The sequence below is a fragment of the Phyllostomus hastatus genome, unplaced genomic scaffold, assembly GCF_019186645.2.
Source record: "Phyllostomus hastatus isolate PE091 unplaced genomic scaffold, TTU_PhHast_1.1 phas_scaffold_1066, whole genome shotgun sequence".
In the NCBI taxonomy this organism is placed as follows: Eukaryota; Metazoa; Chordata; class Mammalia; order Chiroptera; family Phyllostomidae; genus Phyllostomus; species Phyllostomus hastatus.
The window spans coordinates 34,408,583-34,433,919 of NW_025334004.1; the positions used below are offsets into that span (position 1 = coordinate 34,408,583).

Below are 25,337 nucleotides of genomic sequence, written 5' to 3' on the forward strand. Positions count from 1 at the left end.
GCGCGCCCGCGCGCGGGGTGCTGTTCAGGGAAGCCTGGATGTGCTCGGAACAGGGAGAAGGAGCAGGACGGCCGGCACCCCGGTTCCGACCAGGAGGCGCTGGTTGGGGCGCACACCCCACGCCCGGGAAGCACAGGCGGCCCATCTCCTTGGTAATCAAAGGGACTCGAGGGGCTGATGCCACCTCCCAGCGTTCAGATGCTCAGAAAGCGAAGACATCGCCCTGCCTGGTGCGGCTCGGTTGGGTGTCGTCCCACAAACTGAAAGGTCACGGATTCGATTCCCGGTGAGGGCACACGCCTGGGGTGCAGTTCAGTCCGACGTTCGGGTGCGAACCAGAGGCCACCTATGGGTGTTTCTCTCACGTCGATGTTTCTCTCTGCACACCCCCCCCGGCCGAGACTTCCCCCCTCTCTAAAACCAATGAGCATGTCCTCCAGTGAGGATGGAAAAGAAAGGAAAACATCCCCAACACCCAAAGCTGGGCAGGGCTCAGGAAGAGGCCTTTCCTGGCCCCAGAGAAGCAAACGCGATCTTCCCTTGCCCGCCGCCCCAGGACAGGGGGCCTCCCCTTCTCTCCGCCCCGGACCCTCCCGCCCTGCCGGCATTACTCAGGTCTCCTCGTCTGCTGTGGCCTCCCGGCTGCCCCCTCTGTCCAGTCCCCCTGCCCCTGCGGCAGCCCCATCCGCTGGTCGCCACCGAGACCAGCACCCGGGACGCTGCTGGCTCACAGCAGGGGCCAGGCGGGCCAACAGGCCGCCTTACACGGCCACTCCTGCAACAGGGCACAGCCATTCCTAGGACTTGATCCCAAAGAAATCAGGCAGGTGCGTGAAGACGACGGGACGAGGATGTTCACTGCTGAACTGTTGACGGTGTTTGTAAAACGGCGGTGTTTGTTTCTGCCTACCAGCAAGCGCGTGTCACGGTAGGTGTGCCACCAGCCACAGCAGCTGAGAAGGGCAGGAAGGTGCGGGAGCCCCCTCTAGCTAGGAGACATGAGGGGCTTGCCTGACACCGCAGCGCCGGGGCAGAGTGGCGGAGGAAATGCATGTCCCCTACAAGTCTGGTCCCTAAAAAGAGCTGCCCCCCCCCAAGAAGTCTGGAGGGATAGAAAGGGAAGAAGGGGATTGGAGGGGGAGAAGAAAAGTTGGCCCTTGGTTCTGGGGTGAAGACGAGGTGCAGAGAACCCCAAACACGCCCCCAGCCCTGCTAGGTAAGGGCAGCGGTGGGTCCAGACCCGTCGGGACGGGCAGGGACAGAGGCCCATGAAGACACTTCACATCACGGCTACGTTTTTTTGTTGCCATTTACCTGGTGCTTTGTTCAAATGCCCCCTTATTTTCTTTTCCCTTTTCTCTGCACACCACATTTGATATATTAATTGGGTGTTTTAATCAGAAAAAAGGTTTCACATTGCCATAGCAACCGTGCCGCGCCAGTGAAGGGGAGTCAGCAGCCCCCACACGACCCGGCGCCTCTGGGAGCCCACCCTGCTGCAGGGCCCAGCGCGGGGCGCTCCCCACAGGGGACGGGCAACTGCGCTGCAGCCTGGAGAAGAGGCGGGCCCCGGGGACACAGCCCCCTCCTGAATGGTGTTCCTGCCCCTCCAAAGCCCATGCTTTCCACTCAGATAAGCCCACGGCCTTCACGCCGGGAGCTGCGCCTTCTCTCTGCAGGCACGGCTGTGACTCCTGCACCCTGTGTGCCCTGGGGGTGCCCTGAGGGTGCCCTGCAACCGTGGAAAAGTAGTGCAACAGAGCGGCCGCCCACCCAGGCAGTGTCTGCAGCCACCAAGCCCAGGGCTCCTCATCTCACCGAAGCCCAGGTAAGCCCCGATCACCTTTTCAGTGACAAGCAGGCGATCCCTGGCCCTACGTGCTAGAAAGCAAGCACCTGTAGCCAGTTCTCACCTCTCTCAGGCCCAGCTGGCTGCTGTCTGTGCCTCCCCTGCACAGGCAGACACGGGGGTGGGGGGGGGCGGGACTGCTAAGTAATTCTCCAATCAGATTTCGAGCATCCTACAGGGATTCTGGGCTCCCTTTGCCTTTCTCACGATCCTCGAACCCTGAGGCACGACCCTCGGAGCCCGCGGAGACATTCCACCCTGACCGGCGGGAGGCAGGGTGTGCCTCCGTTCTGCGCTGTGTCGCTGCCCCCGCCTCCGAGAGCACCTCTCGGGGGCCGAGAGCGGGCCGGCTCCGGGCCGACGCCAGCCTGGGCTGAAACCCGGCAACGCTCCGCCGCCGCCTCGTCCTGCGGTCAGCGGCTGGACGTAAATCTGCCTCCTGATTCGCTCCCAGTTCACTCTGGGCTCCCCTTGTGTTGCAGGGTTCGGCTTCAGACAAGCACGGGGAGCATGAGACAGTTCCAGCAGAGCATGCTGCTGTCTCCCCAGTCCACGCGCAGTGGGAGGGTCACACAGAGCCCGAGGCTGGTCCTGAAAGCCGGACCTCGGGGTGCGCGTCCAGGGCCACTCCCCGGGCCCGTGGCCAGCCCCCGCCCCCGCCCCAGCCCCATAGCCAGCTCCCGGCACGCTGACGCCGGCGGCATCCGGCCCACACACCCGCCAACACTGGCCTGAGGTCGGACTGTTGTAATTTCCTACGATGCTTAAATTATTTATCAGAAATAAATAGCTCAGGCTCTCACGCTGAGCTGTGCTCTAAAATTATGGAAGATCCATTGTACCTCTGCAGCCTGCCTACAAATGAAAAAAAAAAAATGCAGATTTCAACTATTTTAGGAAAATGTCAAAAAATATCAAATGTGTCATCACGATACCATTTGAGGGATCTGCGTGGCATCTGCAGGAAAGGGCTGAACATTTGAGTGTGAATGTGTCACAGCGCCCCAAAGGTGGACACCGAGCAGCCACCTTCCCTGCAACGGTGCCTGGTGCCCAGCCGGCTGGAGGCGTGGCCGGCCGGACGGCTGCCGGTCACACGAGCACCCACCTCCCTGTGGCCGCTCAGGAGCACCTGTGCTCTGGGTGGGCAGCTTCGCCTGCAGGAGGACCTGACCGAGCAGCCCGGTTCCAGGAAAGGCAGGCCTGTGCACGGGGCAAGGCCCCCTCCGCGGCACCTCCGAGTGCAAAGGTCGGGCATGCGGGCGGCCTGTGCTGCACTCCCACCTGCGCCCGCCCGTCAGCCCAGAGGCTGAGAGCAGGGGCCAGGGGCTCCGAGCCACCTGTGGGCTCCATGCCCCTTGACAGTGGGCACGGCACAGGTGCAGAGTAAGGAACCAAGCTGCACAGGGTCCCTCACAGGAAAATAAAAGCACACAGCCCTCGTGCGTGGCACCTAAGCCTGGAGCCGCCCCACCGCCACTGGACACGGTGGAGGATGCGGGCGGGCGCCATAGACTCGCGTGGGCACCTCCAGCACGGCCTGCGAGTTTCCTCGGAAACAGAGCAGTCTCGGATCCCTTCCCACCCGGTGGCCTCAGTGTCTGGATGCCAAGAAATCCCACTGCCGCGGCCCTCCTGCGAGAGCGTGTAGGGGCCCAACGCTGTCCGCAGAGAGGCCTGAGTCCCCGCCGCGCGGCCCAACTCACCGTCCTCCTTGTCGTCAAACACCGGCCTCCGCGCCGGGGCCCCCGACATGGACGAGCTCATCCTCTTCTTCCACTTGCTCCACGCAAACAGGGGGCGCGGCTGCGCGCGGGCATCGCCCGCGTCCCGGGCTCGAGGCTGGCCGGTGGCGGACGGCTGCACGGCCGGGGGCGCGTCGGGGCCCGCGGGGCGCGGGAGGCCGGAGGGCGGCGAGCCGGGGGGCGCCGAGGCGCTGCTGCCCCTGCGCTCGGCGCCACTCCTCATCGCCAGGCCTGGGTGCGCGCCGCGGCCGGAGACCCGGGCATGGCCCGCCGGCCGGCGGGAAGCGGGAGTGGGAGCTGCTGGCAGCAGCCGCCTTGCGCCCCAGCCTCAGCGCTCGAGGGTCCTGGAGGCCGTGCGGACTCCGCCGAGTGCGAGCGCGCGGGGGCGGTGCCGGGGCGGTGCCGGCGGGAAGGAGCCGGGGTGCAGCCGAGCGCTGGGGGCGGAGACGGGGCGGGACTGGCGCGGGTGGCTGCTCGCGGTGCCTTGTACTCGCCGATCACTTCGGGAGGGGCCGGTTCCGCGTGGACCCTGGGGCTGTGGCATCGACTGGGCCGCGGGGGCAAGAGCGAGGGAAGAAAGGCCCTTGTCCCCTGCAAGTATCCTGGAAGCCCCCAAAGGATGGAGTCCTGGGGACCGGGATAGCTCCGCCGGGCCAGGCGGCGGAGACTAGAGGTCCCCCGCCGAGCCTCCCCACCCCCTTGCCTTCGTGAACAAAGCGGCCCCGGACTGCCGCCTCCCGATCTGAGAACCTTAAACGTCAGCCTGCGGCTCTGCGCCGCGCCAGGCCGCGCCGGGCCCGGGATGGGGCTGCGGGAAAGGGCTGCGCCGGGACCGAGGCGGCTAGCGCTCAGGACTGGCAGCCCCTCAGTGCTGGGCCGGATGCGGATCCCTCCCGGGGGTGCAGGTGGCTCGTGAGACTGAGCCCAGGGAGGGGTGGGGGAAGGCGCCGGCAGGGCTGGGGCGCGAGCCCCTCCCCAGGCGGTGGGTCTAGAGCCCGCCTGCGTGCGCGCGCGCACGCTTTCGCGCGCCTGGGGCGGTGGCGGCGCTAAGCACGTGCGCCAGCGCTCTCCGGGTCTCCTTGGCTGGGTGCCAGATCCCCCTCCCGGCGGGCCGCCAGGTCACCGGGGCTGAATTGAAGCCCCTGGCGCAAGTCCACGCCCCAGGGCCGCTCGGGGACCTGTGCCTGAGGTGCCCGGGGTCCCCTGCCCTGCCCAGGTCTGTCAGGAGCTTGGGCTCGGACAACTGGACTCCCCACGGTCTTTGCAGTGTATTTGGGGGGGGGGGCGCCAGGCGCGGTTTGACGCCATGCACCAGGCACCTCCGCCCTTCTTCGCACAGCCAGGTGAGGTCGCCTAGCTCCCTGCGCCCAAGACTGTTGTCACCAAAAAGTTGTTTTTTGTTATGGGTTGTTTGACCCACTCTGGGAACCCTTAGCCTGTGTAAGTTCTGCTTTCAAGCCAGGCCACAGAGCCAACCGCTCCGTCCTACCTCGAGATGTCCAGGAGGGCCTTCTCCCACCTCGTGGTCACTCTGAGGACGCCTGGCTGCGGGGCCCCTCCCTGCACACACACCCTCCAGCCACTCAGCTCTGTCCTGCCCTTGCCCCCTCCCTGCTCCCCTTCCCGGCCCAGCCCACCTCCTGGCTGTTGTGCTCCGTCTCCTGCCGCCACGGGGGTGGGACACTGCCTCTCCCCCTCCCTTTGACATTCACGGTGGCTCCTTGACCTGCTTTACCAGTGAAATGGGAGCAGAGGTGGCCTGTGTCACTCCTGGGCCGTGCGTCACGTGGGGACCGCCTGCCCAGCAGCCAGGGACGTGAAGGACTAGCTAGGGAGAAGCGGACGAGGTGCCGGGCCGTTGAGACTCGGCTTGTTTTTACGCCGGCACCGCCTCGGTGGGCCTGGCCTGGCTGACGTGCTTGCCTGGGTCTCGGGCGAATCTCACGTGTGTGGAGACCAGTGCTCGGCGCCCCCAGGTTGGGCTCCGTCCTTGGCTCCCCCCTGGGCTCACAGCAGGGGTCGGCACCGCAGGGTTCGCCCCTCACAGCCAGGGCAGCCTGGGGCCCCCCGGGGCAGAGTGCCACGCTTCTCCGTCCGCTCCTTCCCCGGCCCCTGAAGGGGCAGGAGAGGCGTGAAAATATGTAACCCCCCCCCTCACAGAGGGGACGAGACGGAGGACATGAGTGGGAAGAACGTGTCGCTGGATGAAGGGGTGCGCCGGAGAGGTCACTGTGGGTGGGTGTGGGAGCGATGGCAGGTCCACAGGTAACGGCCCCACGGGGGGCGGAGGGGCAGGAAGGGCTGAATGGGCCACCAGAGCTCTGGGGTGCCTCTGCCACGCGGGGCAGTTGAGGTTGGACAGCCTTTCTCTGGAGAGAGGGGCCAGGGGCGCCTGGCTCGGGGACACTGGGCCCAGAAGATGACAGAGTGAGGGGGCTGCAGGGGCTGGTGGGGGGTCTAAGTTCGGACCAGGATCCCTGAAGCCACGCCAGGCCCCTGCCCCTGTCAGGAAGCAGAACCTCGTCCAGAGAGACTGAGCGGCTCCCCGAACCCCCCTGGGGCCCTAGACATGGGGTCCCCTGCAGGCTCCGGCAGGAAAGAGGAGGAACCAGCGCAGCCAATGGCATGACGGCGGCTTTGGGGCACAGCTCCCTGATTGTCCCTGGCCCCGGGGCGAGGTCCAGGGCTGCTCGGGATCGGATGGTGACAGCCAACACAGGCTCGACTCGGACACCGGCCCCAGTGTCCACGGTGTCGTGGATGAGACGAGATAGAGTCACAGGGACTACCGAGTCCTGTGGAGGAAAAGGGACGGCATGGCCACTCTCAAGGGGAGAGCACCTTGGAACCACCTGGCCACTCTCTCAAGGGGCCGACCCTTGCCGACAAGCTTTTATTGGCTTTCAATTTGCACAGGAATACAGGTAAAGCTCATCAATCATTGTCAGGCAGTGAGGATCAAACAGTAGATAACATACAAAGAAGTATCATACAATACTTCGAGAGCTTATTCTGAGTCAGGATGTGTTAGCTAAAGGGCTACAGAACTTTGGGAGACAAACTCATTTCCTGCTCAGACCCTTATCATTTGATTGAGAGCATTCTTAGCAAAGCAGGTTTCTCGGGATTTTATGCATTCTTTCTTAGGCCTGATCACCTGGGAAACCACCCTTTCCAGCCCAGGGCTGCACCGCCCTCTGTCATTGTTTCCGGCTTAAGTCTGGCAGGGAAGTAAGGCAGCCAAGAGATTAGGAGACTTCTCGCAGACAGAAGTCTTTGTCAAAGCCAAGGGGCGAGGGTCCCTCGCCCCCTTTTGCTATAGCCCCCCGAGACTTCCTTGGAGGACCCCAGTGATCGTGCCTGTCTTCAGCCATTCCCCCCTTGGGGAATCTTACCCGTCACTGGCTAACTGATCAAGCACTGGGGGCCAGGCAGGGTGGAGTAAAAGGAGCAGAGGCGGTGCCCCTGCCAGGGAGATAAGCTTTGTCTCCTTAGTGGCTTGAGGTCTGAAGGTCACTCACTCAGCCTTAGCCATGGGGGGGTTACAGCTCCTGAAACCAAGCAGGGTGGCTCCCAACACAGGCTGATTGGGGGTGCACAGTGAGTGTGGTCAGAGGGCAGAGGAAAGGTTGGGCGCGGCCTTGGCCCAGAGCAGGCAGGTCCCTGCAGCCCTGAAGGTGCTGTGCTGGGGGCCACAAAGGCTGGAATGGGGGCCAGCTGTGAACACAGGGGGTGATGCGGCCGCCAGAGTCCCCGCGTGCTCCAGGGTGGTCCTGCGTGCCCACACTGACCAGGAGCCACCTCCGTCTCGTTCCCCTGACAGGAGACCCTCACTGACCCGGAAGCAAAGTCGACCCACGGCGAGTGGGGGGATGTGCGGCAGGGTCGTGGGTGTGGAGGTTGTGACACTTCCCACAGTACCTTTCCTGGGAGAACGTCACTCTGGGGCAGGTGGGTAAGGTGGCCCTCACCAGCTGTACTGCCCTTCGAGTCTGGGGCTGCTCACCTCCGCCAGCAGGACCCCAGAGAGCAGGGCTGACTGTCCCCACCCCTGCTGTGACGCAGAGGAGCCCGGAGCCACCCCCCACCCCGTCACCGTCCTCTTGGAAGCACCCCGTTGTGCCTCCAAGTTAAAATTAGGCTGTGGAAGGGGCCCAGTGGCTGGTCTAGGGAAGGAGCACGTGGGGAGGAGAGAACGGGGTGGGGTGGGTTCCTCCCCCCACCTGACTTCTGAGGCGTGCTGACGCCTTCACAAAGAAGGAGCGCTCTGTCTTCCTGCAGCTACGAAGCTAAGGCCACCCTGCAGCACAGTTGCCACCATAACTTCCCCCGTGACGGTGGCACTGTCCTGCCTCCGAGGTCAGGGTGTGGGTCCTTGCGGGGCCCAGGCAGCCGACACCTGGGGCGCAGCAGCTTCCCGGGGCTGTCGTAATAAGCACCACAGACGGGGCGCCGTAAACAACAGACTTTTATCTCGGACAGCATGGAGGCCGGAAGCCGAGACCAAGGCGTTGCAGGGCTGGTTTCTCCCGTGGCCTCTCTCCTCGAGGACCCCCTCTCCCTGTGTCCTCACATGTGGTCCCTCCGTGTGTATCTGTGTCCCAATGTCCTCTTCTGATAGAAGGCCAGTCCTATTGGATTGGGACTACCCATGTGACCTCATTTCACCTCTGGAAAGGCCTTATCTCCAAACACCCACGTTCGGAGGGTGGTAGGACTTCAACATGTGAGTGCTGGGGGGCACGTGTAGCCCATGACACCCACCACGGGCATGTGTGTCCGCTACCCGCCCTCAGCCTGGGTTATGGGCCAACCCACCCTTTGACCGCTCTTGTTTTATTTTTTTTTAAGATTTTATTTATTTATTCTTAGAGAGGGAAGGGAGGGAGAAAGAGAGAGAGAGAGAAACGAGCGGTGAAGAGAGAGAAACATCAATGTGCGGTTGCTGGGGCCGTGGCCTGCAACCCAGGCATGTGCCCCGACTGGGAATCGAACCTGCGACACTTTGGTTCGCAGCCCGAGCTCAATCCACTGAGCTACGCCAGCCAGGGCCCGCTCTTGTTTTAAGAGTCCTCTCATTCGCGCTTGCAGCTTCTCGGGCAGCCTCACTCACATGAGAAACGCTTGTGCCGTGGGGGATGTCCCGAGACTTCGTCTTTCTGAGATTCCTCCTTGTGGCTGTGAGCAGCTGCTGCCCGTCCAGTTCAGCACTTTCTCTTGCTCCGGCCACTGGAGCCCTGCCCCGTCCTCGTTCGAGGCCGCTGTGAACGGCTTGGTCCGTGTGTCCTGATGCATGTCCACACCTTGCCCCCCCTCGCTCAGGGACGCTGGGTCAGGCGTCTGGCCTCCGGAACTGTGGGGGAGGCACGTGGCTGTCGCCCAGAGCCACGTTTTTCGTGATTGTTACTACAGCGGTTGGAAACGGATACACCACAGTAGTTTTTACCCTATTCCGTGTGAATTTCAAGGTGACGAGCATCCGTCAGACACTGCCCTGAGAGCAATGATCTCCGCGCGGGCACCAGCTGTTCAAGCGAGTCTGTGTTCAGAAAGTCTCTAGTTTGACACTGAAAGCTAAAGCGCTTCCTACATTCGACTTTCCTTTCGTGAGACAGAGATATTCGCAGCCTTTGTAGTCGAGGTTTCTTAAGAAGCTGCTTCGCCTGCCACTGCCGCTTTCTCATCGATAAGAGATTGTGCTCTGCTTACCAGAAATGACTGAAGTGTCAGCCCGTGATTGGGGAACACACCTTTCCCGGGGTCTTCTAGCCGGGCTACCAGAGGAATTTCTCGTGAGATCGGGGGGCGGGCAGCAGCCCTGACGTCTTTACACCGGGAAGGGCAGGGCCGGCGCCCAGGTGTGGCTGCGGCCCGTGGTCCTCGCTGTGGGAGGCAGGAGGGCAGCTTTCTGCTTCTCCGGCTCCCGGGTGGGGGGCGAATCCTGCCTGCTGGATGGGGGGACGGCGCGGCTCCGGCAGGACACCCACGGGGACGACCCATCCTGGGGCTCCGGCCGGAGCTCCGGGCGTCCAGTTTGCAGCAGGTCGTCTGCCCTCAGTCTACCTCCAATTGCCCCTGCCCGCCACGCCCTGCACCCACGGGTGGAGCCAAGGTGTGTGCCCGCTGCCCCCTGTGACGGCACGACGAGACACTGGAGGACCCAGGTCTGCCCGTGAGGCGCCCAGTTAGACACGCGCGGGCTTTCGAGTTCTGGACACCGGCGGCAGGCCCGAAAAGCGACTTTCCCGTGCGCTCGGGTGTCCTCGGGCCCCGTGGCTCTCCGGGCTCCGGCGCACTCGCCCCTGCCCCGAAGATCGCGGGCTGCAGTGGGCCAGCGCTGGGACCCGGCAGAGCGCGGCGGCCGGCAGGAGCCCCGAGCGCACGCGCACCACACCCCCCGCGCGGCTTGTCGCCTGCGGGGACCCGTACCGCACGCGTCTCCATGGCGACCGCGGGCGCCGGCGGCCTCCATTGTTCGGCTGCAGCTCTGCGCCGGCGCTCGCGGCGGCCGGGTGTGCCAGTGAGGGAGGAGCCGCCGGTGAGGGGCGGGGAGGGAGACGCCGCAGGTGAGAGGGGCGCGTAGCTGGCGGCCGGGGCGGGAGGCGGGAGGAAGGCGGCGCCCGGGGCCGGCCGCGCCCCGAGGGCTGGACCGCCCGGCCCCTGGCGCGGCCTCGGCGGCGCGCGCCGCGCCCGTGGCTGTGCTCCTCCGGGTTTCCAGACGTCGTTCCCGTCGGGGGCGTTGGGGCGGTCCCGGCCGCCGGGGGCCCGGAGAAGGAAGGGCGGCGCAGGGAAGGGCGGCGACTGCCCCGGCCCGACCCCGGCCCGCACCGCCGGGCCGTCCCCACGCCGTCGGGGCGGGGCCTGAAGCCGGGTCCTGGGGAGGAGGGCGCTGTGGACGGACTCGGGCCCCGGCCGACCCGTTTCCTCTCCGACGCGGCCGCTACTGTTCCGCGCTCCCCGGGCGCAGACAGTCACCTCGCAGGGCTCCACGGGACCGAGTGAGCGGCGGGACGGAGTAATCGGAGCCTTCCCCGCGTCCCAGGAGTTTTTAAGCCAACTTCACTTAAAAGTCGGCTTGACGATGCCGATCTAAGAGGAGGGTTTTGTAAGCGGGCCGGCCGTGCCGCTAGCCCCGCCACCCGTGAACGAGCCGCGGTCCTAACTGTGCCGTGTCCCCTCCCGTCTGCAGGTGAGCGGTGGCCGCGCAGGGGCGTGTCCTCCCGCAGACGGATGGAGGGAACCGGCGCCGGGGCTGCTGCGGCCCCGGACGGCAGCGCCGCCTCGGAGAGCTGCGCCACGGGGGAGAGCAGCGCCGCGCCTGCGGGGAGCCCGCCGGCCTCGCCCTCCACAGACAGTCCCGGGAGGGTGCCGGGGGCCCTCTTCTCCTCCCTGCCAGTCCTGGACCTGAGTCAAAACGGACTTCAGCACCTGGGAGACGTCCTCAAAATTCCCACCCTTAAAGTAAGCGGCGCGTCTTGGCGTGCTGTGTGCCCCGCGCTGTGCAGATGCAAATGAGCGCCTCACCCCGGGCTCTCATGGGCAGGGCAGCCTTCTCTCCAGGAGAGAAATTCTAGAATGAGCGAGAGAGTTCCTTCCGCAGGGTCTGTGTCCTGCTCAGTGCACATGGGGACCGGCCAATGGGGGCCCCTCGCAGGGTCGGGCTCCGATGTCCTCTCTCCTCAAGAACGTCTCGGGGACCAAAGAGCCGGTGGTGGGCACCACGGCCGGAAACACCCCCAGTCTCCCATTTAAAACACAAGTCCCTGAAGCCCCAGGCAACACTGAACCGGTGGAGACTGCTTCTCGCCCGCCTGCTTGGCTGGTGTCCCGTGCCTGGCGCTTTGCCAGACGAGCCCATCACCGCCTGTGACTCTGGGGTCGGGTCCCAGCTATGCGGGGAGGTGGCGAGGGGGCTCGCCCGGTCCTCTGGTGGCCCCGTCGTCAGCGGGGCCTTATCTGTCTCCCCTGGAAGGGGGAGTGAGAGACTTTCCATGGGTGGTCAGAAGGATTCAGTGATAAGACAGGTAAAGTGCAGCGTCCACTACCCGTCACACACCCGACGTGCTGCCCTGTCCAGCTGTCGGCTGACACTCCTGAGTGCGCCCAGCAGCATGGCAGTGCCCGCCAGGCTCGGGGTCTGCAGTGGGAACAGCAGCACCGTCACGACGGGTGCTGGCCGGGCATTGCTGGGTGCCGCGCCCTGCTCCCCCAGTGCACCCAGGAGGTGGGTCCCATGACCTATTTCATGGGTGAGGACTTGCGCTCAGAGAGGTTTGGGAACTTGTTCCAAGTCAAACAGCTAACAGGTTTCAGAGGCTGGATTCGAACCCAGAAAGCCTGGCTCCCAGGCCAGTGTTGCAAGCGCCCGTGCCCTGCTGGCGCAGTAGAGCAGCTCACACGCACGTGCAACAGCGGGACATGGGCACACGCAGCAGCAGTGGAGGTGTCACGACTTCCCTATTGCCCTCCGCACTGTGGCTCTGACGTCACATGTGCAGTTCCCCGTCGGTGCCCAGAGTTCTGTCCCCTCCCTCCTGAGCCGCTGCCTCCTCTGCGCTGGCGGCTCAACCCCCCTGGGCTGAGGCGTCCAGCACCCTGGGACAGCGGCTTGGGGTTGTCCTTGTGTGGCTGCTGACCACAGGTGGCGGCACAGCAGACGACCTAGGGTGTGTCCTCCAGCCCTTTCCTGGGGACACGTCCCCGGGCCCAGCCACGGCTGCCCCTCACTGGGCAGGGCTGCCACAGGACCAGGAGGGAGGGAGAGAGTTTGGTTGGTGTTTGGGGGCTTCTTAGAAGCGGCGTGTGCACACGGTGGTGCGTGAGCTGCCGGCCCTTGTGCAGGAGGCAGCATCTGCAGGTCAGGATGCGCCCTGGGCCCCGACAGCGGCGCACGGGTCCCAGAGACTCACGCTCGGTCCCGCAGCTGCTGGGTAAGCCGCGGAAGGTGGGACATCTCAGGTTCTCTGCCGCGCGACCCGTGCGACTGCAGGGCCTCGTGGCTCTGTCGGAAACGCGCTCAGGGTGCCCCGTGTTTGAAACGGGCCTTTTTCTCCCCCGGAAGCAACTGCACCTCCAGAGAAACGCCTTGCGTGCCATCCCCCCGGACTTCTTCCAGCTGCTGCCAAGCCTCACCTGGCTGGACCTGCGGCACAACAGGATCGAGGCGCTGCCCCCTGGGGTGGGCTCGCACAGGCACGTCACCCGGGCGCCCCGGCCCTCCGAGCATCTGCCGACCGCCTTCCCCCGGCCGAAGTCTGAGGTCAGAGTAGAGTCGCTTCGTAGTGTCGTTGAGGCCGGCCAGAAGGTGTGACGGCCGCGGGCACAGGACACTTAGAGGCGCAGGGGACTCGGGTGGCCACCGTGCCTTCGCTGGGCCGGCCATGCCCGTTCTGCGGTGTCTGCTTCCACCTGTGACCCTCAGTGTGGAGCCGCCCGAAGGGTGGGAGGCCCAGCAGGGCCCTCGGCCCCCTGGGGCCCCTGTGCGTCCTGCTGCTTCTGGGTGAACAGTGAGGATTCCTCCCCTTTTGGAAAAGTGGGTGTGTGCTCTCCGCTGCCCGGGCTCCAGGGACCCCCGGCGCCCCCACATCCAGATCAGACGCCGCACCTCGCTGTCCACTCCGTGTGGGCCCTGCCCGGCAGCCGGCAGGTGGCTGGCCTCCTCCCTGCCTCCCGGAGCCATGTGCGCCGAGGCCCCTGCCCTCCTGGCCCCGCCCCTCCGGGGCTCAGTCCTGCTGCTAGTGTCCTCTCTCCATTGGCACCTTGCGAGAGACAGCTGAGGCCCTCCCTCCGTGTCAGTGCCTCCGGGCAAAGGAAGCACCCAAAGGCCCCGGGGTGGGACAGTGGGAGGGGGGTGTAGTCACCAAGGGTCGGCCCAGCTCACAGGCCGTGGCTGCTGTTTCAGATTTCATTCCGACAGAGGGTTTGAGTGGAGGGCTGGGGTTTGCCCTGGCTTCTCGGAGGGGCAAGGGGCCGGCGGGGAAGCCACTGCGGCAGCCCGAGCAAGGGGTGACGCCCTGGACGAGGCGGGGCGAAGGAGCGGCGGGGGCAGGTTGGATGTGGGCAGGGGCGGAAGGGAAGTGTGCTAGGGCGGCCCCAGTGCGCACGGGAGTGACGGCGGCGGAAGCCAGGAGGCCACCGGGAGCCTGCGGGGCCTGGGCCTGTGGGTGGGCCCGGTGTGGGCGGGGCCGGGGAGACCCGTGCTCGCTCGTTCCGCAGACCCGCCCCCTTCACGCGAAGGCAAGGCGTCGCTTAGGATGGCCACTTGATCCTCTGCTTTTTAAACGATGCCTCTTTTGTTTTGTTTTAAAGGTATTTGAAGACGTTGCTCCTAGAAAGGAATCCCATCAAGATGTTACCTGTGGAGCTGGGTGAGTGCTGCAGCGACGCAGTAAGAGGAGGTTGTGACACGCGGTCGCTGGGGCTGTGGGGGGGCATGCACGCGCCCGCGGGCCCCGGGGCCCGACATTGGGACGTGTGTCCCGTCAGCCTCGTGCTGTGCTTTCGCCCCAGGGCCTCGGCTGCGGCTCCCGCCTGTGCGACTGACCTAGTTCTGCGGCCGGGCTGGCCTGGGCCTGCGGATCCGCCCCCTTTGCAGCTTCTCTCCGGCGCAAACCTCGGGCCCCGGGCCCGTCGTCTCGCCCACAGCCCTCAGCAGGGCCTTCCTCTCCCTGGCGTGCAGGCAGTCGCCGCCCGGCGTCCCCGGCGCGCGGGCGGCCCGTGAGACGCGGCCGGCTCTCCCCCCGCAGGCAACGTGAGGACACTGCGGGCCCTGAACCTGAGGTGCTGCCCCGTGGAGTTCCCGCCCCAGCTCGTGGTGCAGAAGGGCCCGGCCGCCATCCTGAGCTTCCTGCGCGCCTGCGCCACGGAGCCGGCGCCTCGAGGTCGGTGGGGCAGTTCCCGTGGCGACCTGCACGGGAACCGGGGTCAGCGCTTCTCGTGGCCGGGGCCCGGGGGCCTCCCGCGTCCTTGCCGGACTCTCCCGGCACCTGGGCCCCGAGCGGCCTCCCTGCCGGCCAGCGGGGCCGCGTCTTTCCCGGCCCTGTGCTGCCAGCGGCGTCCCCAGGGCCTGTTTCAGGGCCGGTCTGGGTGGGTTTGGGCGCAGGTCCCCTGGCGTGAACATCACGGAACAGCCCTCACCCCAGGCTGCGTCAGGGCCCCGTCTGAACGGTGGCTCGTCCTCAGGCCGTGGCTACCCGGGTCGTAACGGTTCTTCTTTAAAAACAGCAGCCCCGTGCACGCGGTGGTCGGGAGCACGCAGTGTCGGGTGTGTGCCGTCCCATGCATGCGTGTGTCGTGGGTCCCGTGTGGCCCCAGCACGTGTCCCACAGGAGACCCTGGCCACGGGGTCGCGCGGGGTGGGCACAGCGACGACCCCAGGCCTTCGCCCGTTTCGTCTGCCGAGCTCGCCTCCCGGACGCTGCGCTTGGAGACAGCTTCTCCGTGAGGAAGAGACGGCGAGTCCCTGGCGCTGGGAATGCTTTCTGGAGAGCAGGGTTTCGGGGAGCGACGGGCCTCTGAGGCCGCCGCCGCCCTTGTTGCGTCTCAGCCCGTTGCTCTTCTGTGTTTGCCGTCGACGCGCAGTCAACGTGGGAAGGGCGAGAAGTGGGAAGCGGGGGGCGGGGGATGGGGGGGGCTCGGGAGGCCGAGGCTGTGGTCACTGGTACGAGAGCCACCCAGAGGCACTGTTAGGAGAGCGGCGGTGGTCCGCGCTGTCGAGAGTGTGTCTGGGGTGGACGCGGCTGTCTGCCTGGGGAGCCCGTGCCGGCCCAGGTTTGGGGGCCCCCCGTCCTGTCGGGCGTCTGTGCACGCAGCAGGGGCCTTGGGCGGCCAGCAGACCCCCGTCTGTGGGGCGCTGTGGCTCCCCGTCCTGACGCGGAGCCCGGCAGAGACCACGGGCGGTGCGCTGCAGGCCGGTGGGCTCTCACGGAGTTCACCCGGAGCCGGAGGTGAGCCTGTTTAGAAGCCCACCAGCGCGCCGCCGGCCAGCCCAGCAGGCGCGTGGGCTCCGGGCGGGCAGAGACCGGGGTAACTGGCAGAGGTGGGGCCGGCATGGCAGCGGGGTCGGCTGAGTCGGGGCTTTGTCTCACCAGCGCCCCCGCCCCCTGAAAAGACGGCCCCAAGCCAGAGCCAGAGCCAGAGCCAGCCGCCGCATCCCCGCTGGGACTCGCCCAAAGAGCACGCACCCAACAGAGAGACCACAGACTCCCAGGAGCCGGAGGGGGCTGGGCTCCCGGAAGCTGCGGAGCTGAGCGAGCCCCGGAGGTGCGCCCGGTCTGGCGAAGACTGGCCGACGGAGGAGGAGCTCAGGCGCTTCTGGAAGCTGCGGCAGGAGATCGTGGAGAAGGAGCAGGCGGAGGTCCTGGAAAACCAGCTCCTGGCGGTCGAGCTGCCCCCGAACCTGCGGGCCATGCTGCGCGGCGGCCGGGAGGAAGCGCGCCCCGGCCCTCGGCCGGCCCTCAGGTGCGTCCCGGAGCCTGGGGCGGGCAGGGGGGCTCTCCTCGGTCTCCGCGAGGCTGGAAACCACTTGGTAACCGCGAAGACGCCGGGTGGGGGGTGTCTGCTGCGCCACCGTCACCGGCTGCATGTGGGTCCCAGCCGCGCTGCGGGTTCGAGTCAGCCCCGCGCGGCCCCGATGAGGCAGACACGCAGCGGAAGAGCCCCAGTCCCGTGTGTCTGAGAGAGCGTGTGTGCACTGTGTGGCACGCGTGTTCACCGCATGTTGCACATGCATGTGTGTGTGCCGCACACGTGCACCATGTGTGTCGTGTGCGTGTGGTCTGCTGTGTGAGCGGCCGGTCTGAGCAGGCCGGGGCCGAGGAGCCCCGGAGCCCCGGAGCCCGCCGTCCGCGGGAAAGGCGGCCGGGCCGGGCGCCCACTGCGCTCCTCCCGCCTGTCCTGGGGGCTCGCGGTTTCCCGGGCACGCACGTTTGCGGTGTCGCCGGTCGCAGCCCCGGGGGTGCGGGAGCAGGTCACGCAGGTCTCCACGGCTGCCCGGCCGTCTGTCCGGCGTCGTCCACTCAGGGGCGGGACTGTCTGGCCTGCTGTGAGCGACCTCCTCCTCCCTCCGCTGTCGTTTTCGTTGTGAGCGGCAGTGAGCGCGCGTCCGGGTCACTCGGGAGCCGGGCAGAGCCCGCAGCCCTGGGGCCGCCTGGCGCTGGGGGCGGGAGTGCGGGGGGGCACGCCATCGGGGGCCGCCACGGCCGGCCCCGCGTGCAGACGGCCGCGAGCCCAGCTCTCGGGCCGTGCGTGGGCTCTGGCGTGTGTCTGCCTGCTGCGTGGTCCTCTGCGTGTGCCGGGTGCTCGGCTGCACGCACCCCGTGTCGTTGCAGAAGGACGGCGCCCTCCTTCCGGGGCGCCCTGCCCGGCCCGGCCTCGGCGTACCTGGCGGCGAGCTGGGCGGGGCGGCTGGAGGAGAGGCGGGCCTCGGCGCTGCGGGAGCTGCAGGAGAAGCAGGCGCTGATGGAGCAGCGCAGGAGGTCAGCCCTTGGCGGGGGGGGCCTCTCCCCGCCCCGCCCCCGGGCCCCTCGTGCCCGCCCCCCACCTCGCTTGCCTGCCTGCCTGCCTGCCGCCTTCCCTTGCCTTCGATGCCTCCTTCTTCCTCACCCGCCCTCCTCGCCGTTCAACGCCCTGGCCGGCAGGTGACTCTGAGGGAGGCTGCTTGAAAGTTGCGTCTCGTCAGTCACGTCCGCGCTCAGTCTCTGCCCTGCCCTGCCGGCTGACCACCCTCCCTGCGCTCCGGGCCTCGGGAGGCCTGCAGGCCGGCATGGACCTCTCCCACAACGCCCGGGGGCGCCTCTCTTTCTGGTTGGGTTGGCCAGTGGGGGGCCCTGGCCGGGGTCGGGCAGGAGGGAGCACTTGACACCCCCACCCCTCCCTGTGAGTGCCCCTGGGGCCTGCTGGGTCCCTCCCGGTGGCCTGACCATGCTCCTCACTTGGATTCCGGCAGCCTCTCCTCCCCCGTCCAGGGGCCTGGGGTGGCTGCAGCCCCGCTGCCTCCTGTGCAGCCCGGGGACCCCTGCCCCTGTGCGGGGGGCGGCCCGTTGTGAGTAAACCTTCCCGGGGCCTGGCCTCCTGTCGCCTTGCCCGGCGGAGGCCGGGGGGCGCCTGTTCTGCCTGGGGTGTGCGTCGGGCGGGCGTTGGCCCTCTGGGCGGACGGACCGGGAGTCGAAGGCTCTCGCGTGAAGCCTGGTGCCTGACGGTAGAAACGCGTGTGAACTCTGCAGCGCCCCCCCCCCCCCCACTGACGTGCTATCTCTCTCCAGAGACCAGCGGGTCCTGCAGCGGTGGCGGGAGCAGGCCCAGGCGCTGAGGAGGAAGGAGGAGCTCGGCCGGCTGCGGCCTCCCCGGCGGACGCTGGTGCGTGGGGCAGGCGGGCGGTGGCCGTGCGGGGTGGGGGGCGGCCAACAGCCCCACGGCTGAGTGCTGGGCTCGCCGGTCAGCCCTGCGGTGCGGTGGGTGCCGGCGGGAGCCCAGTGTGCCCTCGGGCATCTCGCCGGGTCTCCGCCCTTGGTCCTCTCGGCCGCCGGGAGGCCGGGCACTCGGCCGCTGAGCAGTGGTTGTGCGGCGCCTCGTGCCCTCGGTTCCCCAGGCCTGAGCCCTGGCCGCTCGTGTGTTTCTGCCTTCGAGGCCTCCTGGGAGCGGCCCCGGGCGCTGCGGGGGCCTTCCGGCCCGAGACCAAGGCTGGGGGTGACCGCAGGGCAGGAGCTGCTGTCCTGCAGTCACCCCTCGGTGTCCTCGGGGACGGCGTCTGTGCCCATGGCGGCAACCCCTGGGACCCGCGAGCACCGTGCCGCGTTCCCCTAGGTGGCATCCGAGGGGCCCTTCGCCGCAGATCTGCCGGACAAGGCGAGAGCGCCGGCGCACCCGCCTGGACAGAGGGCGCAGGGCAAGGAGAGGCCCCTGCGAGGCGGCGACACGCTGAGGTTGGTCCCTGGGGCGGGCGGGCGGGCGTGTGGGTGCCCCCAGAGCTCAGGCCCCCACCACCCCACCGGCCCACCCCGGCTCAGAGGCCTCGGCGCTCCACCAGCGCCTGATGGGCGGGGCCCAGACCTGTGGGGGCTGCTGTGGCCCTTCGACCCGTCACCCCCCCCCGTGTGCGCACGTCCCCTGGGGACCCCCCCCGCAGGGACAGCAGCTGCTCGGGGTCTTCGTCCCCCACACCCTCTCCTCCTGGCTGAGCCCTCTCGGCCCGAGGGGACGCCCCTGCCCGCGGCCGTCTGCAAGTGCTGCCGGGGCCTCGGCCTCTCTGCCACTCGAGCAGCACTGCCTGTGCCTGGGGTCGGGGCGCGGGGGGGACGGCCCTGACGCCACGACGCCCCAGAGCACCCGTGTTCAGAAGGCTGCCCCAGTGCGGTGTCCCGCTCCCGCGGGTGGGGGTTCGCCGGCGCTGCGCCCCTGGCGTGAACATGCACGCCGCTGCGTGGGCACGGGCCCTGACTGTGCAGCACTCGGTGGTCGGGTAGGGGGGACTTCCGGGCCTGCGCGGGGGGGTGGCCGAGGGGGGGCCTCGTCGCCATCGCCGTGTCAGGGCAGCGTGCACGCCTGAGGGAGGAAGGAAAGTGCCGTCGGCCGCCGCTGGGAGCGGAAAGTCTGAGGGCAGCCTGAGCGCGTGGCCCTGGTCTCCGCAGAGCCGGCCACCAGGGGGCGCTGGAGGACAGGCTGAGACGGCACCTCTGGCAGGTGCGGGAGCAGCGAGCGGTGTTCGGAGGGCCGGCGCCGCTGGGGGCCATCCGGAAGGCTGCCGAGGACCCGGAAATCGTGAGTGTCGCCGGCTCTGCCTCCGGCCGGGTGGTGCCACCAAGACCGGGGGTGCGGGTGCTCTCGGGCCTCGCCGCGGGGGTCGGCCCCAGCAGGGCGCCTGCTCAGGGGAGAGGCGCACCCGGTGCCCCGTGGGAGCCCACAGGGGCCCTGAGTCGCCCAGGGCCTGGCCACAGCTTCGCCGCAGCTGTGGAGACTCGGCGGGGCGTGTCTGGGGCGTGTCTGGGGCGTGTCTGCGGGTCCTCTCTGAGCGTTCGCGCCAGCAGGGCCGGTGGGGCCCAGGGCTGCCGCTGCCTAGGGGACCGACCGGGGCCGGGCCTCGCCTGGCCTGGCGGACCGGAGCGCCTGGTGTCTGTGTGGGACGGTCAGCCCCTCTCCGCCCAGCTGGAGGCGACGTCCATCCTGCCACGGAGATGGGTGAGCCCTACTGAGTCCCTCTGCCCAGCCCGTGAGAGGAGCTGCTGCCCTCCCCCCGCATTGCCAGGCCTCGAGGGCATCGCCAGGGCCCATCCTGGAGGCCTCTGCACCTCTTGTTCTCAAAAACCTGCCCCCGCGCTGCCCCAGACTGGCCTGGCCCCCCGCTGGTGCTGGGCTGCACCGAGACTGTCCCCAGAGCCAGTGGCACAGTCCCCACAACCTGCCAGAGGGCCCGTCTCGTGTCCCTGCTCTCCTGAGGCCCAAGCAGGGTCTGGGTCACTCCACAGGGATGCCGCCCCTCCAACCCTGCCTGCCCCGCCCGGGGAGCCCTGCACCTCCAGGCCAGCCCACTCTGGTCCGGGCGCCCCGGCGCTGCCCCTCAGGGTTTCCACATGTGTGCCCGGCCCGCCGCCTCCGGCCCCGACTCCGGGGTCTGTCTGTGGGGCGAGCGACCCCGTGTGCTCACAGATCCGATAACCCACTTGAGATGGGCCGGCCCCTTCAACGACACCACCTGCCAAAACTCGCAAGAACAAGTTTGGGTCGGCGGATCGCTACGGAAGAAGACGAGCTGATAACCTTGAGCAGGGTCGTGGGTGGTTTGAGTTCCTCCCGGCGTTCTCTCCGGAGGACGCTCGGGAGTCCCCCGGGGCCAGCACGGCCCCGGCACCGGACCCAGACGGAGACGTCGCCCGAGAGGGGCCCGCAGACCGGTCTCTCGTGGCCACAGACGCCGAGTCCTGACCAGCGCGCGCTCAGACCAGGCCCCTCGGCATGTGAGGAGGGTTGCCCTCCCACGAGGACCAGGTGGGGCCCGTCCCGGGTGTGCACGGCCGGCCGTGCCCAGTGCTGCCCGGTCAGCTTACGTAGCGTCCACACCCACGGACTAAAGAGGGGGAGTCCCACAACCCTGGGACAGAAGCAGGGAAAGCCAATGATGAGACCCTCCATCTGTTTGCGTAAAACTCTCGGCGAACTGGGCGCAGAGGGGACCTCCTGAAGTTGACCAAGGACGCGCACCAGCGCTGCCGCCGACGTCACACTCTGACGAGACGCCAGAGGCTTCCACCCGCCCCGCCCCACCCCAGCCAGGAACAGGGGCGACCCCCTCACCGTCCTCCAGCACTGGGCGGGGGGCCCAGCAATCACAGTGGCGCAGGACGGGCGACGGCGTCCTGCTCGAGGGGGAAGAGGAGAAACTGTCTGTGTCCTCAGCCGGCGTCACTGTCCAGGCAGATGGTTCCGAAAACCCACCAAGAAGGCAGCTACAGCAGGGTCTTGGGGTCCGAGGTCAGCACCCCCCAACCAGTCACCGATGGTGCACAGCGACGGATGAGTGGAGTTTGACCCGAAGGGCACGACGGTTTGCGTACGCACCCAAAACCAAAGCGGGCCGGCGGACAGCGAGGACGCCCCCAGACACGGTCCGCGGGGGTCTGCGGCGCAGACGCGGAGGCCGCCTGGTGGGGCCGCGTGAGGCCCCCCGAGAAACCCGGGTGCGGCGAGTCTGTTTGGACAGCAAGAGTCTCCTTGGAGCCCGGAGCCCAGGCAGTGGCCCTTGTGCTCCGCGCCGTGCTCCCCCGGCGCCCTCTGACGGGGAGGGCGCGTCCGGGGGCCCACAGAGAGCGGCCGGCGGGCAGCCACGGCGGCCAGGCGGCGGGACCGGTCCAAGACCAGCCCAGCGGCCACGCGAGGAAGGCGGGGCCCGTGTCCCGGTCGGGACCCTGAGGCCCGGGAGGCTGAGGGGTGAGCAGCGGCACCGCGGCGACCCCCACGTGGGAGCCCGCAGCCCGCACTCAGCTCCGCGCTGCGCCCCCCAGGGCTCGGGCCCGGGCCTACGGGGTGGTCGTGCCTGGCCCTGCTCGCCTGTGGCTGAAACATCCCGTCGAGCGTCTCACATCTGGTGTCAGCGTCTGGTTCCCAGCGGGGTCTCAGGACTCGCGGCGGTGCGCACGCGGCACCTGCAAGGAGACGGAAGTGCCGTGCGCCCCCGTGCGTCCCTCGGAGACCCTGCTGCGCCGCGCCGCCCCGGAGCCGGGCCGTCCTGGAACTGGGGGGCCACGGGAGAACAGGCTCAAACCCCAGGAATGTGGTGGGGGGCACACGGCCCCCATCAGCCAGTTTCACTCTCGTCTTCCCACGTGGCTGGCCATCCCTGCCTCCGCGGCTGCCGGCCTGTGGCTGGGCCGTGACCCACGACGGGAGTCTGCACCTCTGAGCAGCTGCAGCCGCGCTGACTCAGACACAGGCCCGCGAGTCGACCCGGAGGGGTGGGGGCGTGGTGTGCGGTGCACAGGGCGGGGGCTCCCGAGATGCCGTGGCGAGGGCGGGTGGGCGGGCAGGTGTTTCAGGAGGACCCCAGTTAGCAGCTGTTTTCCCGAGACGCGCCCACCAAGGGTCCTGTCCAACGACGTCCGTTTACGCCGCCCGCAGGACCCCCGGGCCGAGAGAGGAGAGCGGTGCCATTGGCAGCAGGCGTGTTGTGTGGCCCGGGGGGGCGGGGGCTGTGGCAACTCCACCGTGACGGGCAACGCTCCCAGTGTCGCATGTCAGAGCGCAGGCCACCTGCCAAAGGCCACATCTTCCAACCTCACGTGACCACCTTCTGGTCAACGGGACGTGAACAGAGAGGCGCATGCACTCCCAGAGCTTGCCTGGAATGCACACGTAATGGCAGGTCCTGGGGCAGCCATGACGGGCCCTGAGGTGGAGTCCTGGAGTGAGCCGGGGAGCGCCAGTCTGCAGCCCTGAGAGCTGTCCCCCCAGATCCCGCTCCACCTCCTGAGCCTGCGTCCTGACGCCCAGGCCAGTGGCCTCGCTCTGGAAGCAGGAAGCCACCTGGTGGGAAGTGTGGGGGCAGCCGCCAGGCACCCCCTCGGGAGCCAGCAGCCCCTCCCGCAGGCCCCAAGGGCGCAGGCTGTGAGACTGAAAGCGCACTGAGAGCTGGGTATGCCCTGGCCGTGGCCCGTCCCCAGCCCCAGCCACCCGCTTAGCTCCCTGACGCCCACCCACTCCGCTGGAGACTTGGGGTCTAGAGAGGTTCAGCCTGGAGTCCCCCCAGCCCCCCGGCGAGGCCCCAAGACCCTTCTGAGCATGCTCAGTGGTGGGGATCGGGCCCCTCCACGGCTGGGGCCAGGTGTGCACGGCAGTCGTGAGCCTGCGGGGTCCTCGCCCAGGATATCGGGCGGCCGGCTGCACAGAGGACCTGGGAACCCTGGCCCTGGTTGCCCCGCCCCACCCTGACCGGCAGGGCCGCCTCCCAGCGGGAAGCCCCACCCACCAGCGGCCCCTGTGTTTAGCCGTGGGCCGGTGCCTGGATCAGCAGAGGGAGAGAGTCACGGGCCCCGGCCTGGACGGACGGACGGCCCGGGTGGAGCGAGGCTGAGGCCCACAGACCCGCGGGAGTGCGTTGGGACAGGAAGACGTGGCGGGAAACAGAACCGAGACCAGGCTCGCCCTCGGGGCCGTGGCAGAAGACATGGCGACGGGAAGCAGCTGTGGAAACGGGACGCTCAGATAACCAGGGATTCTGGGGGCTGAGTTAGAAAAATTTTAATTACAAAGAACTTAAATGGGTGAGTTTGAGCATGTCCCGAGGAAGCAGAACGGAGGAGAAAGGAGAGCCTGTCCCCGGGAGTGGCTGCCGGCTGCCCGGAGTCCCCGAGAGCCCTCGGGGGCGGGGGCGGGGGGCGCCGCAGGCCCTGGAGGGGACGAGTCTCCAGACCGAAGGCCCCGTGTCGTCCATCCGTCCGAGGGAGCGGCGCGTCCTGAGTGCATGGGGAGGGAAGGCCCGGCCCGTGGCCCCATGGCCCCGTGGCCCTGTGGCCCCTTGGGGAGCGGGGCTGCGTCCACAGTCTGGTGGTGGTCTGCTCCGACCAGTCGGCAGCCAGGGCCAGCGTGGAGGGAGGGACTTAAAAAGCTACTCCCTGCTTAGTCCTTCTCCGGAAGCCTCTTCGAAGTGCGCGCTCCCAAACAAGGGTGGACAGGGAGGGGTTTGTGTCCAGGGAGGGGAGCCCCTCCAGGCGGGGGGCCAGGGGCCCAGGGTCTGCACAGGGCAGACGGGCCATCCAAGGACTTGAGCGGGGAGGTTTGAGAGGGCTCGGGGACAAGGGCGGAGAAAGCAAAGTGTAAGTGATCCCACGAGGAACACAGACGTCTTAGGGAGAGAACGTAAGCAGGGGGTTGGCAGCATCTCATGTTCGCTCGCTGGTCGTGAGGACGCCCGCCCACCCCGGTGTCCGGGCCTGCGGCGCGTCTGCACCGGGGACGGGGCCCGGGCCGCGGGCGGGGGTCCAGGCTGTGCCCCAGGAGACGGGGCCGAGGCCCCGCGAGGACAGGCCCTCCCTGGGGGTGGGAGGGCAGGCACCGCGGACGCAGCGCCACTGGGCAGCTTCCCAGGGCAGAGGCGGGAGGAGCCTGCTCCTCCCTGCTGGCCGCTGGCCACCGGCGGGCCACCTGTCGCCTCCACGTCACGCCCGGGCCCAGCGGATGGGCCGGGGCCAGGGCTCCTGGGGCAGAGCCTGCTCCAGGCCCCGGGCGCAGGGATTCCCTCTGTGGCAGGGGTGCCGGCCGCGTCCGTGCTCGGTGGGGCGGCCACTGCAGCCCCGCCCCTCCGGGCTGCCGTGCGTCTCCAGTGGCACCGCCGCCAGCCGGCCGGTCGGGCTGGTGCCGGCTGCGGGGCCAGGAGAGTGGATTCCCCTCGTTCCTCACTGGCTGGCAGACAGCTGTGCACAGGGACCCTCGGGTGGGCCCTGGGAGTGTGACTGTCCTCACGAGGGCAGGGCCAAGCCACCCAGAGAAGTCTCGGGGGACAGGGCCCTCCACAGGACAGTGTGCGCGGCAGGCTGGCCCCGGCCCGCCTGGCTGGCTAACGTTGTCCCCCCTTCCCTCCCCGAAGGCCAGGAAGCTCCAGGACGAGGCGGTGAAGCAGAACCCGGGGCCGCCGTGAGCAGCCGCCGTGAGCGCCCGGCCCTCCCCGGGGACCTTCCACCGCGCCCACCGGCCGCACGGCCTCAGGACGTATTTTCTAACACGAAGTGTTAAGCACCTGAAAACGTTTACAGCTGCTGACGGCAGAGTCCCGCGCGCGCTGACAGATGTGTCTCCAGCCCGGCAGCTGGGCCCAGCGCCGGCGGGCTCCCCTGGGCGTGCGGGGTCCCGGGGCCGTGGTCTCCCTGTCCCCACGGCTCTCTGCGCAGGCAGCCTGCTTTTTGTGTTTTGTTTTTCACCTGCGCTGCTTTCTGGAGGCCCCGAAGGTGTCAGCTGCCGTCGGAGGAGGAAGAGGACACTGCGAACCAGGCCCCCCGTGCTCGTCTCTAGCGACCGGCCCTTACGAACGTAGCCGGGACCGGGGCGTCCCTGACTCGGCTGTTTCCACGGGCGGGGGGGGACCCACTCGCCGACTCCCGCCAGGCGACACAGCCACGAGGGGCAGTGGTGAGCTCGCTGTCCCTCCAGAGCACTCTCACCCTTCCTGGGGCCAGACCCCTGCCCTGCGAGCCGATGGTGGAATGCGGCCAGGGCCACCCCCGCCCCAGGGGCGCCCAGACCCCGCCCCGGTCAGCCCTTGG

The 25,337-nt window shown here is 68.1% G+C and overlaps 2 protein-coding genes across 7 annotated transcripts in view; one reads left to right on the forward strand and one right to left on the reverse strand.

Moving 5' to 3' along the window:
* The window catches only part of STK32C (serine/threonine kinase 32C), a 32,849-nt gene extending 29,158 nt beyond the window's left edge, over positions 1-3,691 (reverse strand). The window contains exon 1 of the mRNA XM_045854325.1: positions 3,556-3,691. Coding sequence (XP_045710281.1) covers positions 3,556-3,616 — 61 coding nt within the window. The 5' untranslated portion in view covers positions 3,617-3,691. The remainder of the gene's footprint in view (positions 1-3,555) is intronic.
* Positions 3,692-10,083: 6,392 nt separating this feature from the next.
* On the forward strand, positions 10,084-24,801 carry LRRC27 (leucine rich repeat containing 27). Of its 6 annotated transcripts, none has more exons than XM_045854268.1 (11): positions 10,084-10,160; positions 10,784-11,055; positions 12,656-12,786; positions 13,903-13,961; positions 14,340-14,474; positions 15,684-16,053; positions 16,923-17,069; positions 17,856-17,949; positions 18,397-18,515; positions 19,221-19,350; positions 24,665-24,801. In XM_045854268.1, exons 2-11 carry the CDS (start codon positions 10,825-10,827, stop codon positions 24,713-24,715), a joined length of 1,467 nt encoding a protein of 488 aa, XP_045710224.1. In that variant the 5' UTR covers positions 10,084-10,160; positions 10,784-10,824; the 3' UTR covers positions 24,716-24,801. The 6 variants fall into 6 exon arrangements, with proteins under 6 accessions (XP_045710224.1, XP_045710223.1, XP_045710225.1 ...); XM_045854267.1 differs by lacking the exon at positions 10,084-10,160 and adding an exon at positions 10,310-10,592; XM_045854269.1 differs by lacking the exon at positions 10,084-10,160 and adding an exon at positions 10,310-10,592 and having other exon boundaries at positions 19,273-19,350.
* The last annotated feature ends 536 nt before the right edge of the window (positions 24,802-25,337 follow it).